At 35.3% G+C, this 13,806-nt stretch overlaps 1 protein-coding gene across 1 annotated transcript in view; it reads right to left on the bottom strand.

Moving 5' to 3' along the window:
• LOC107586094 (inactive heparanase-2-like) overlaps nt 1-13,806 on the bottom strand; it is a 79,411-nt gene that overhangs the window by 37,213 nt on the left and 28,392 nt on the right. Inside the window, exon 4 of the mRNA XM_016273329.1 lies at nt 815-988. Coding sequence (XP_016128815.1) covers nt 815-988 — 174 coding nt within the window. The remainder of the gene's footprint in view (nt 1-814; nt 989-13,806) is intronic.

Below are 13,806 nucleotides of genomic sequence, written 5' to 3'. Positions count from 1 at the left end.
ACGGTGTGTGTTTGTAAGAAACAAATCTATAATTTCTATTTATTTCTCTCTAGTCCATAATCCATAATAATGCTTCCTTCAGTGAAAAGGTCCATCATCCCCTGTTGTCCTCTCACATCAAAATCCACCAACATATTTGTTTAGAACTGTCACTGTCAGAACTTTCTTGTAATGCTGCTTGATCTGTGCATATTTCTCTCCTGAGTCAGAAGAAACTACTTTTTCATTGGAGAAAGCAATATTAAGGATAAAGGACTCATATTTTAGCTGGAAGCAATGATTTGAAGTTAAAAATGTCTTGATGGATTTGTTTCTTATAAACACACAGCTTGTGGATTACTTACATTACTTGTGGATTATTATGTTTTTTGATGGAGAACTGTTTTTCTTGTAATGCTGCTTGATCTGTGCATATTTCTCTCCTGAGTCAGAAGAAACTACTTTTTCATTGGAGAAAGCAATATTAAGGATAAAGGACTCATATTTTAGCTGGAAGCAATGATTTGAAGTTAAAAATGTCTTGATGGATTTGTTTCTTATAAACACACAGCTTGTGGATTACTTACATTACTTGTGGATTATTATGTTTTTTGATGTTTCAAATTTGAACTCAATGGAGTGAGTGAAGTGTGAAGGTTTGAACCTGTAAACTTTTAGTTTATCACACAAGTTAATCACTGCTAGATGGGATGGATGCTTCCTTTTTCTTTCATACATGCATGGAAGATGTAGAACATTTCATATCACAGACCGATATCACGTCAAAGATAATGCAAAAGATCATGTTTGAATCTGCAAGTCAGTGAGGACTCACCATTGCCGAGCTCCCAGGAGATGTTGTATTTTTTGCCGGCGCTGTATTTGAGCAGACTCACAGCACTGGAGGTGTTCCATGAGTTGTCAGGGTTTCTGTGCTGGGCATTCAGCCCAAAGATCAGGTGCAGTCCCGCGCAGTCGGCAAAGTTGTAAAGTTTGTCTAAAGACCTGGCTGGGAAAAAGCCAGACACAGCTGTAACATTGATACTTCTTTTTTATCATAATAACCATTTTATATTTTAGTTTGGAATTTGGACTTTTGTATATTGACAATAAAAAAACATAATAATAATTAATAATATTGATTATTATTATTATTAACAATAATTACAATAACAAATTATTTTAATAATAATAGTAATTATTATTATTGTAAATTCATAATGATAATAAAGGACTTATTTTTACTAAAATAAGTTGAACAAATTTATACTTTAACATTACCCTTTTAAATATTTTAAAACAAGAATACTCATGACTGGATGAATTTGGGAAAACTTTTGCTCGTTTGATGCACAGGCTAAAAGCAAACATACAAACAGAGGAGATTAAAGGAAATAAAAAACAGAAATGCATCAAAGTAAGTTTTCAAATTTTAAATCTGCCAGACAGACAGACATGATAATTCTGATTTTGCTAATGGACAGCCGTTGGCTGATGTTTGGATGTCTCTCTCTGTTAAGAGCAGCAAAAATAAACATAAATATTTAACTATGCTTTGACTTAATTTCCTGTGTTTAAAAGAAAGCAGATGAAACCAGGAGAGACGCACAAGGAGCCCCATCTTGTCAGTGATGAGCGATTCTAAGCTAAAGGTCATTTATAAAAAGTGGATACTCCATTATTGGTACCCTCAGTAATGCCTCTGGTTGATTTCAAAAGTTTAATCTACTATATACAGTGGGGAAAAAAAGTATTTAGTCAGCCACCAATTGTTAAGAAGCATTTAGAACGATTTCAAAGTCCCACACTCCTTCTGTCTTTGTTTATTAAATATGTTGGCTGATTTGATTATACCTTCATTTACCAATAAGAGTGTAGTATAGCTTCAGGGAACACATTTTATTGTGTTTAAATCCTTTTTTCACAAATTTCTCACCACAATCAGCACAGAAAATGTAACACAAGCAACAGGCAGATAACCAGTCAGCACAGCTGCTAATTTAAAGACAGAAATGGCCATTGGCGTGACTGCTAAACCTCAGTTTAATTGTATAGTTATCTTTATAGCTTTCATCACAATTTTAAACATCACTAACAGTAAAGTGTAATTTCTTAAATAGCCTACGTAAATACTCTAATCACATGTACAGACGTACAAAGTCTCGTAAAAAGATCCAACACCCTGCTTCCCTGGGTACCAAACTATAAAAGCTGGTCTTTTAAATCAGCACTTTAAATCAGCAGGGAAATGTTCCAATTATAGACTCGTTAAAATATTACCATAATGAGGTCAAGATTAGGTTTAATTCAAACAAGCAGTCAAACACCAATGACAGACCTTTTATCACTCTTACTTATAAGAGGCTTTCAGACATCAAACAAATGCAGTTATATGGACTTGTTTACTGGAGTTAAAAGGCTTTTATACACTACAGTAAGCATGCCATTATACACACACACACACACACACACATATTATATATATATATATATATAGGGCTATTAAAATTTTATATCTAATTAATTACACAATGTGGCGGTTAATTATTCAAATTAGCTTAATAGAAATAGCTTTAGAAAGATTTTTATTTTTTCATGTTCTTTTTTTCATTTTTAATAAAATTAAGTTCTTTATGAATAGGCTATGTATTTTTGTAGGCCTATTTTTATTTTCAAATTCTTTTTATAAATATTTAAATATGAAATTACTTTTTAAGGGCTATTAAAATTTTATATCTAATTAATTACACAATGTGGCGGTTAATTATTCAAATTGGCTTAATAGAAATAGCTTTAGAAAGATTTTTATTTTTTCATGTTCTTTTTTTCATTTTTAATAAAATTAAGTTCTTTATGAATAGGCTATGTATTTTTGTAGGCCTATTTTTATTTTCAAATTCTTTTTATAAATATTTAAATATGAAATTACTTTTTAATGATACTCGAAATAAGAAACTAAACCTGCCAGTAGGTGGCAGTAAATATCTTAAGTCATTAGCTATGTCTCCATCACCCTGTTGTTTTTGCACATTTTGAAGTATCTAATCGGAAACGGGTGATGAAAACTAATTTGGAAAAAAACAATTTCACACTCGCTTGAGGTAGTTTTGAATTGCGCGAAAAATGGTTCATGCGAACAATGGGAGATGGAAATGCACTTTGCGAATAAATTCCTCCATGCGCATTAAAAAAGTCATGTGACTTTGAGCGACGGGACGGCAAAACCTGTCTAACCAGCAGATTGATCTCGTTGCACAGCATCTCAAATTATATTTTGGTCATTCTTAAATGGCCAAGCAAAGCCTGTCGTCAAAGTATTTCTGTATAATTGCCCCCGAACTGTCCTGCACGACTGTGTTCCCAAACAGCAGCATCCACCTCCGAAAGCAATGACTGCATTTATTGTGTTTCGCATGCTCGAGGCGCAAGTAATTTATCATATATAAATTATTATATTCAGTGGCTTCTCCTACTTTTCTTAGTGATATTTAGTGTCAGTTTATCAGGAAGTGACGATTTTGTTCTCTTTAATTCGTTGGATGGAAACGGTGCTTATTCGCAAATGTTTTATGCAATATTCCAATTTTGTGCATAAGTTAAATTTGCAACGTTGGATGGAAACACGGCTATTGAGTCATTCATTCATTAGATTCATACAAACTGTTGATTCGTTCAGGAATTAAGTAGGACTAATGCTGAGTTCACACTGCACGATTTTCACTCTCCGACAGGTTTTGCGGAATCAGACAAATGCCCGAAATCGGAGGCACATCGGTGCTCATTCACATGAGTGGCAATCACGCAGTGTGAATTATCAAAGACGCAATGTCACAATCTGAGAGAAATCCTGATTCAAAATCCTGCTGTGTGAAATGAGTTCTGACTGAAAAATACAGGGCAACGGGAAGTTCGGGGAGGAGTTATTTCCTTATCACTTCTCGCGTGGGTTTAGTTGTGAAACGTAGCCTAGTTTGCCGACCATGCAGACAGATTTGAAAAGTCCTCCTGTCACCGATCCATCGTGCAATGTAAACACAGCAACAACTGAATGCTACCCCAGATAGTCAACAACGGTGATCCGACGACTTTGGAAATCGTGCAGTGTGAACTCGGCATAAATTGCTGCGGCCCAATGTGCCTACTTATACCATGCCCTTAAAGTAGCCTATGTAGGCTACTCTTTTGGTGAAGAAAAAGTACACACTTTTGAGTGTACAGTAGAAGAGCAGGCAATTAGGATTTGGGACATCTTTCTTTATCACGTCATACAATTGCGTCTTTAATGCCGAGTTCACACTGCACGATTTTAGCCTGATTTTTCACTCGCTGACAAATGCCCGACATCGGAGGCAAATCGGTGCTTGTTCACGCGAGTGACAATCACACAGTGTGAATTATCAAAGACGCGATCTGAGGGAATCGCCGACATGTCGCTGTCGGCGATTCACAATCACGCAGTGTGCAATGATTTATGACTTCTGACATCAGCCAATGAGAGACCAAGATACAGGACAGAGGGAAGTTCAGGGAGGACCGCTCTGTCACATAGTTACATGCACTCTGTCACTGTAAACTGGCCTGTCAATCATCTGGTCACAGTTAACATCCTTCACATTTCATTTCATTTAACATCCTACCATACTGGAGAGAAAAGAAGTAGCTGGTTGATCTTCCAGCCATGGGTCTTTATGCGGAGAACTCTGCTCATTTTTTTTTTTGCATATTTATGCATTTAAAAGTTAATGGCCAAATGGATGCTTATAAAGGTTCACGTTGTTTTAACTAATTAAACTAATAAATTATTAGTTTTTTTTTTTTTTTTTTTTTACTAATTTTTTTAAATAATTTTTTTGTTTGTTTTTATTTAACTAATAAAAAGTTTAGTATCACGAAATTCTTGCACAATTTGAAAAAACATTATTGAAAGAAAAATTGGACGTTTCATATCATAATAAAATTAATTATTACACGATTATAGTCACCGGTCTGAAAAAACCTGCAGGTGATTTGGCATTTCTTTATATTTACACAGTTTACTAATGCAGCTCAAATGTGCCATTAATGTACTGACACAAAAATATATAGTGTATTTTATACAAATACAACTGATGTAAATGACAGCAGATGATATAAATAAAAACAGTTAACAATGTTATTGAATAGAATATATTAAAACCGGTATTGCACGACATAGGCCTATTCTTATAGGCTACACAGACAAAACAGTCGGAGATGTGTTTTCTATTTTACGCATTAGTTGCAAATAAAGACTTTGCAAGTTCTCTTGTAAAATAAAATAATAAAAAGACAACATGGAATAACTCTCAACATTAGGCTAACAGACAAATGACTAAAAAGGTCAGTTTAATCTCGCAAAAACTCCCGTTAATAAAAAATCTGACTACACTGCACAATGAATCTCGCACACTGCATCTTTGTTGTTTATGAAGAAATTCGGTGCTTGCACGTAATCCGCTTTTATTATTATTTATTGCAGCTTAGATGTTCAATAGCTGCAATACTCCGACTTTGCCACAAGGAAAAGAGCTCAGTTTAATCTCGCAAAAACTCCCGTTAATAAAAAATCTGACTACACTGCACAATGAATCTCGCACACTGCATCTTTGTTGTTTATGAAGAAATTCGGTGCTTGCACGTAATCCGCTTTTATTATTATTATTGCAGCTTAGATGTTCAAATAGCTGCAATACTCCGACTTTGCCACAAGGAAAAGAGCGTACACCTGCTCAGACCATGACGTGACGGTAAGTATTTTTCCACGTCAAAGACCGTTTTTATAAATATGAACGTTGCCGTGGATTTTAGCGTACGCACACTCTAAGATCAAATCTGTGCATATGCTCATTTTATAAATGAGGCCCTAGGATTCGGATGGCAGCGTTCACACTTAAACAAACCGCACTAACAGAGCAATCACCAGGGTTTGGTTTAATCGAACCAAACAGGACAAGTGTGAACACACCCTAAACCTCTCTACTTAACTGTCGGTCGCACACATCCGCCATGTTTGTAGTTTTTTTTTTACGTTTTTTATTCGTGTTTGTAGTTCTGAACCAAATCCTTTGCCAAAGCGCAATGGATTGTGGGCAATATTAGCCATTAGAGTGCACAGAGCCACATTTCAAAAATCTACCCAAAATAGTAGACCATCCGGGGAGTTTTGGTATACTCTTTTCAACACACTATGCTTTGGGGCACACTTACTCTAATCTGACATACTATTTAGGATGGATAGTATGAATATTGAGATGCAGGGAATGGCTCTCTTTATGAATGCGCCAAATCATTGGTTCACCAGATTCCTTCAAAACACAGATTTATTCAGAAATAGTGTGTCAGTTGGAGACACACAACAGTTATGCTGTGGCTTTAATGTAATATTTGCATTGGCAAAACTGAGAAAAAACAGACAATACTGTGTCTAAAATCCAATATTAAGTTCATATTTATTGAACTGTTGTATAAAATCAATATCACATTTGCACTGTGCTATTTGGGACAAAAACAACAAGTGTGATATTGCATATACTGTATATCATATATGATATAAATATGAGACAAAATCTCATGCATGTTTTCCCCCAATCTCTTGAATTTTAGGGTTATATAACTGCATTCTATAGGCTATATCATGCAGTGAGTTGTTGCCCTGCATCATGTTCGTCAACAATCAGCTGTGAGTTCGACTTGAAACGGCGCTGCGCAGACAGATCAGTGTGTCTTTATTTAATTTAAATAATTTATTAATTTTTTTGCACAATATGTTGGACCGCCTTGCCATGTCTACGGAGTATTGTGGGAGTTCTGCTTGTTGTGCAGCCTTTACTGTGAGGTGATTAAAATGGCGTAGTATATCAAAGACAGGTGGATGGAAAGCAGGACTGTGCTGTCAGGGCAGAGGAGGAAAAAGATCCAGATGTGGATTTATTCCTCAGGTAGCCATAATATCCCTCCTCCTCGTACTCTGGATCAGGTAGAGAACCAGCATGGGAACCAAGCTTTGTAAAACCACGGCTAGTTGTGAATTTTTGAAATAATAATCACACAAGTAGGACTTTGAACATCAGCACGACTATTATTCAGTCATGTAAGCACAAGGTCGTGGTGCAGTTTTGTAAAAGAGAAGTAAATAAGTTAATAGGCAGTAATTTTCTTTCTAGACAATTTGACTAGCCTTCTCCACCAACAAAACTAGTTAAAGAAAAAAAAAACACTTCAAACACTTATAAATCAAACTCTGCTCTCCAATTTGATTCCGCAGAGAACGATAGACAGAACAATAAATAGGCCTAGACAGAGATAGATAGATAGATAGATAGATAGATAGATAGATAGATAGATAGATAGATAGATAGATAGATAGATAGATAGATAGATAGATAGATAAATGGCTGTGCAGTAGTGTGCTTTTTTTCTTTAAGGAGTAAATCTCATTGATAGATCAGCTAGTTTTCCTAAAAGCTCGTTTGATCAGTTCCATATTGCTGAGCTACAGTAATAAGATAATTGGTGTGTAAGCAGCATCCTGAGCCAAATGCTCCCTAGAGCTCTGGACGGACGAAGAACAACAGAGAACTCAAGTGTTTCCAGAGACATCAGCTCTTTTTCTTTTTCTTTATTTATTTATCCCTCACTTTCTCTGGCTCTCTCATCCTCTCGGTTTTTCTCTCTTTCTTGACTGTTTTACTCCTTATCAGTGGTAAATTTTAATAATGACAAATGTTAAAAAGACAAAGCCTACTCGGAAGGACTAGAAAATAATGCTGTTGACTATGGACAACCTTAAAGCTTTTCTCACAGGTTAGCCTGCCACCTGTAATTCATTCTTTATCAGTAAATTAGGAATAAATCAGTAATATAGAATAACATGCTTACATGTTTTTATTATTATTTTACTCACACAAAGAGCCAAACTCCCAAGATCACATCAGATAGAGACATCATGTTCTGAATTTGATTTTAGTTGAGTAAAATGTAAAGCATTTAAACTCCAATTCTGTGTCACACAACACACACACACACACACACACATACAGTTTATAAGTGAAACAACAGCAGACTCACACTGATGTGTTTCCACTGCATAACAGAACTGGGACTCCGGATAGAAAACAAAGTGATTTCTGCAATACTACATTAAAGGAATAGTTCACCCAAAAATGATAATTCTGTCATGTATTCAAGTTGCTCCAAATCTGAGTTTCTTTCTTCTGTTGAGCACAAAAGAAGATATTTTGAAGAATGTTGACAGTAGCCATTGACTTCCATAGTATTCCTTCCACACAATAGAAGTCAAAATATCTATCAACAGACAAAATAAACTCAGACAGGTTTGGAACAACTTGAATGTGAATAAATGATAGATTTTTCATTTTTGGGTGAACTATCCCTTTAAGTATTTCTATTATTAACAGCCATAAATTGTAAAATGGTCGTCATGGGTGTGCCATTGAGAACTATCCAAACTAAATTGCCATGAAACCTAATTTAAATAAGGAGCAGGTAAATTTTTTTAATCCAAATGGAAATTAATCTACACAGAACAAAACCAAACTTGTTAAATTGTTGAAGAGAAAGTGTTACTGTGTTACTGTAAACACAGTTACTGTGTTTATAACTTGCATTAAGCACCACAGATGTCTATTTTTCAAACAATGGACTTCATTCATCATGATACACAAGCAGAATACTTTTTTGAAAATTATTTATAATGATGTTCTGATGTAAATGTTTGGGTCATGAAAGTGTTTGTATTTTTTAAATATCGGTAATTACACCTGCTCCCAACCACATATAAATGGCGGGTAAAACATCCAAATGTCTTGTGTTCTTTTAGGCACTGCATTTTGATAACACTATAAAAAAAGAATTATAAAAAGAATTAGTCAAATGGGAAAATAAATTTCACTGCTAAATGAAAATAATTGAAAACTGTGTTCGTTATTTTTTATTATTATACACTATTATTTTGAGCACCAATGGAATTTGTCTGCAAGCCTAACATTTTTATAATAATTGAATAATGAATAATTTTTTGGGCCAATTAGTGTCTTTAGCATTTATGCAATATAATGCCAAACCTGTCCAGAATATTCTACAGCATTCCTATACATGGGATTCACGTGGTAATAATTAATGGGTGGAAATCATACTAATTGTGAATGAGGGTGCATGTGCGCTCTATTTACAAATGTGTAAAATACACACTTTTAACTATCAAATCTGAGATTTATGAAGTGGTTTTTCAGGAAGGTTCATTTTACAAACAATTTCCTCCAAAATTTTGCATATATTTCTGAACGTTTCATGAATGCGGCACAATGAGTGAGTAGTGCACTTCATCGGCATCAAAAATGTACTTGCACCTCTGCTACACAGCACCGCACAGCTTAGCCAGTGTGAATACCGCCGTTTGTTAAGATGGGTGCCAAAATAAATATGCAGCACATTCACTGCTTTTGTGTAAATAGGCCTTAGTTTCAAAATGCTGCCAAGGAGCTCTTCAATAACTTTGGCTAATGTATATTGCAACTATGAATATGAATGCATGGATGTATTTAAAAAAATTGGTGCCTTTGAACTCTCATGGAGTCGACTGTGTGAACTTTTGTAGCAAGTTCTGAACTTCTGAGCAACTGCTGAACCCAATGAGTAGAACTAAAGTGCCGGATCCCCCCTCTCCCAAATGTAATGGAAACAGAAAGGGGTCTGGATATTGTCAGGGTAGCTATCTGATCACAGACATAAGACTCCCATAACAAGCTGGACTGCTCCAGAGCGCTACGGCTCATTTCTGAGCCAGCTTATTTCCATTTATGACACGTGATTACCTACAGCAACTATCAGGACATGTACACCCAAATTCCGAAAAAAGCACTTCCATACTACGAAAACATCTCTAAATCCATGTCTATAGGGCTCTTTCCACAGAAGTTGTTTTCAAGAGGAGGGAACAACTAAGTGAAATAAACTGCATGTTTTGTAGCTTATAGGAAAGCTATACAGTAGAGTTAAAAAAAAATGTATCTATTTTTTATATTTCCCTCTTTTAAATTATATTTTGATTTCGCAATGTAGCATCAGATGTTTGGACCCCTCTATATGTTTAAAGGAAAACTATATGTGTCCCATTTCTTAAAATGAATTTAAGATTGCTTTTATAATCATACTCCACATGTACATGCTGTTCACATTCCTCACCATGTTATCAATTCTAATTGCATGCAAGCCCCTCTCACAGAATCCCATTATATGGGATGCAATTATATTAATTACATGGGATGCATTCTTCAGCGTTCATATCAAAAGGACAGTGGAGAAGTCATGTGGGCTCATGTTACACCTAAACAAAGGAAATGTACTCTTGTACACTACTGAACACTTCAGAGCAAATGATGAAGCTGCTTTTAAGTGAGATGTGTCACAAGAGCGATGCAAACAAATTTAGCCAAGTGGATTTTGATTATACAGTAAAGATAGCACAAAAAAAGTGTGCTTTACACTAAAAATGTATGGTCTGCTTTTAATTAAAATATTCATGTAGCAAGTATATTTTCTATAAAAGTTAGTCACATCTATCGGAAATCTAAAACGCATGACAAATTACTAACTTTTATTAACACAATGGCAATGTACATATAGTGACAGTTTTAACAACATACATTTTTAAAATAAAATAATGACAAAAGAGTATTATCCAACATTATTAGAGCCGTACAATCTTAAAAATAAAGGCTTTATTGGCAATGGCAGAACCTTTAACATCAACAGAACCTTTCCATTGCACAAAAGGTTCTTTATAGTGAAAAACCAAAACAACCAAAATCTGCTGATTTACAAGTATGTTGAACAAGTTGAACAGGGAGTTGAACTGATCATTCGCTTTTAATTTCTGTCCCAACAGCCCAATTAACTTGAATGAATCAGACTTTCCAAAGCGATTTGGATTCATCCAAATGACCCAAATCTTTTAAATCAGTTCACTCAAAAATGTAGTTGATCGATTTGTTCAGCGATTTTCATAAGTTACATCATTACTCCAGTTGGTGGCGACAAGCAAGTGTATTATATTGTGTTATGAGCTCATTAAAACAATCAACCAGAAAAAAAATCTATCAAAACAAATGTTTTTTCAACTAAAAATGTACATCTAGAAAATCTAGAGACTCCAAAATGTATTTGCATAATACAGTACACTTTTTCCAACAAATGACAACAAAAATACACTATAGAAAAACAAAAATAACCTAAATAAAGCCATTTAACAAAATCCGCATTTTAATTGCGTACGGTCATGCACTCAAAAAGCAATTCAAAAAGTGATTTTGGTTAACAAAATATTAATCAGTACATGGAAGTGAATGAGAGCGTTTCGTTCATCTAAGATTCGTAAACCACTGATTCCTTCACAAGTAAAATAAAAGACCATTTGAGCGTGAGCTATTGGTCCCTAGGCATAATTTAGCCGATGTAGCCAAAGACCAATTACATTTCTTCATACAGAGTAAAAAATGTGTTATCATTGGTTTCACGTGACATGTTAAGCTCTCTGTGTTGCTAAACTGTGAGAGAGCTTTCCAGTCATTGGAAGTTAATGCTATTATTCAGCTTATTTTAATTCCCAGCTCTCTTTAAAGCAATTTCGAGTTTAATTGTTCAATAGCCAACCATGGCTAATTATGACTAATTACTACGGATGCCGGACAAATCCTCAGTTTCTGAAGAGTACGGATAATATCCTGACCCTCCATCAATGCTCATTTTGAGCAAAAGAAAACACCACATCACTATGTGCATTACGTAGAGCTCATTTTCATAGGTGCACACTTTTAAACCATTACAACAGTGACCTTCTAAGTAACTCAAGCGTTAAAGAACAAGTAATATCCTGTTAAATCGTAATGAATGGCTTCTGAACTCACTTTCTGTTCAATTTTTCAACCACACAAGCTTGCTGTTATTCCAACACTTAGGAGCAAGACTCAATCCCACCGCACATCAGTTTTAGGAGGGATCTGTTTGAGGAATTTCAGAGATCCCCATAAAAAGTGTTCCTGTGATGTACGACAGGCTTCCCTTCAAAATAAGTGCTAGGAAAAGAGGTGAAAATATGGTTTCAATAGTTGGGCTATGCCTGTGGTAGTCTGTAGCATACGGTACGTGTCACACAAACCCAAGTGCACTCGTGTTTATAAATACAGAATTACACCGAGAACCTGGTTTGATAGGGCTCGATACACACTCAAAACCGCTCAGGTCAAACCACTTTTGTGTTTGAGAAGAATGCAAACTATGAAGACACCTGTTTTTAATTCAATATGGCAAGCTTGGACTGCGTATGTAGTTATCTATGTGCTTTACGTCTTTATTTTCGGGCGCTCCGTTCTTATTATGCATCAATACATACTGTATGTAACTTGCACACAGAAGGCCACTTTATTTCGCGTGGCTCTGTTTGTGTGCATACGCATACATATATGTGTGAGTATATACATGTCTGTGCGTGTGTGTGTGTACATGTGTCTGGCCATGTGGTTGGCAGTGAAGGAGAGCAAGAGCTGACTGATATGTTAACATCTCAGAACACACTCTGGTGTATAAACATCCACACACGTTTGTGTACACTAATTAATCTTCCCCGTGAGGCTGCATCATGCACAAGCACATGGTTCGGGCAGTGCAGGACTGCCGTGCTGGACTTTGATTTCCTGCTAGTGTCAACAGTCCTGGGCGCAGGACTGATTGGAGCTGCATTTGATGAATTCAAAGACGAGCGTGTGTGCCAAATTACATCAACCGCTTTAAAATGTCTTATATAAGATCCAAATTCAAACCAAAACCACTTGTGGGGGCAAAGTTGACCGAGAGACTGTACCAAGAGTTTCTAAACATGTCCTTCAAGTATTAGTGTTGAAATGCATTATTGTGACATGAAATCAGACATGCGATAAGAATCATAAGCCGAAACCTAAAAATGTAAATATCTTGTCTTCCAATTTGAATCTTTCACAGTGAGTTTTTTTTTTCTCGGATGTGAAATACTTTTACTGCCTTCAAGACCTTCTGGAAAGTTTGCACTTATGAACTTAACATTTTTGAAAAACAAAAATCTCACCAATACTGCATTTATTTGATCAACAACACAGCAAAAACAGTAATATTGTAAAACATTATTAACATATTATACAAATTCAAAATTAATTTATTCCTTTGACAGTAAAGCTGAATTTTCAGCAGTCATTATTCCAGTCTTCAGTGTCGCATGATCCTTCAGAAATCTTTCTAATATGCTGATTTTGTGCTCAATTATAATTTCTGATTATTATCAAAGTAGAAAACAGTTGTGCTGCTTCATATTTTTTTGTGGAAATCGTGATACATTGTTTTTTGATGAGAAAAGAACAGCATTTACTTGAAATAGAAATATTACACAACATTATAAACATTTTTACTGTCACTTTTGATCAATAAGTCTTACGTACATACACATATATATATTGGGTATAGAAAATAATCACCCTCCCCCCTCCCACCCCTTTAAAATAATCACATTTTGACACAGTATTTTTTTATCCAGCTGTATTTTACTCAGTGCAGCTTGCAACATCCAAGTGAAAGATATAACACCAACATGTTATAAAAAATAAATAAAAAATCACCTACCTAATCAGGCTACCAAGAGGCCTACAGCAACTCTGAAGCAGTTGCAGGAATTTATGGGAAGAGATTGGTCATTGTGTGCATGTGACAACAATATCACAAATTCTCCACAAATGTGGCTTGTATGGGAGGGGTGTAAGAAAAAAA

The sequence above is a fragment of the Sinocyclocheilus grahami genome, unplaced genomic scaffold (assembly GCF_001515645.1).
Source record: "Sinocyclocheilus grahami isolate Dianchi unplaced genomic scaffold, SAMN03320097.WGS_v1.1 scaffold77.1, whole genome shotgun sequence".
Lineage (NCBI taxonomy): Eukaryota > Metazoa > Chordata > Actinopteri > Cypriniformes > Cyprinidae > Sinocyclocheilus > Sinocyclocheilus grahami.
This window is presented reverse-complemented; position numbering and strand designations above follow the sequence as displayed.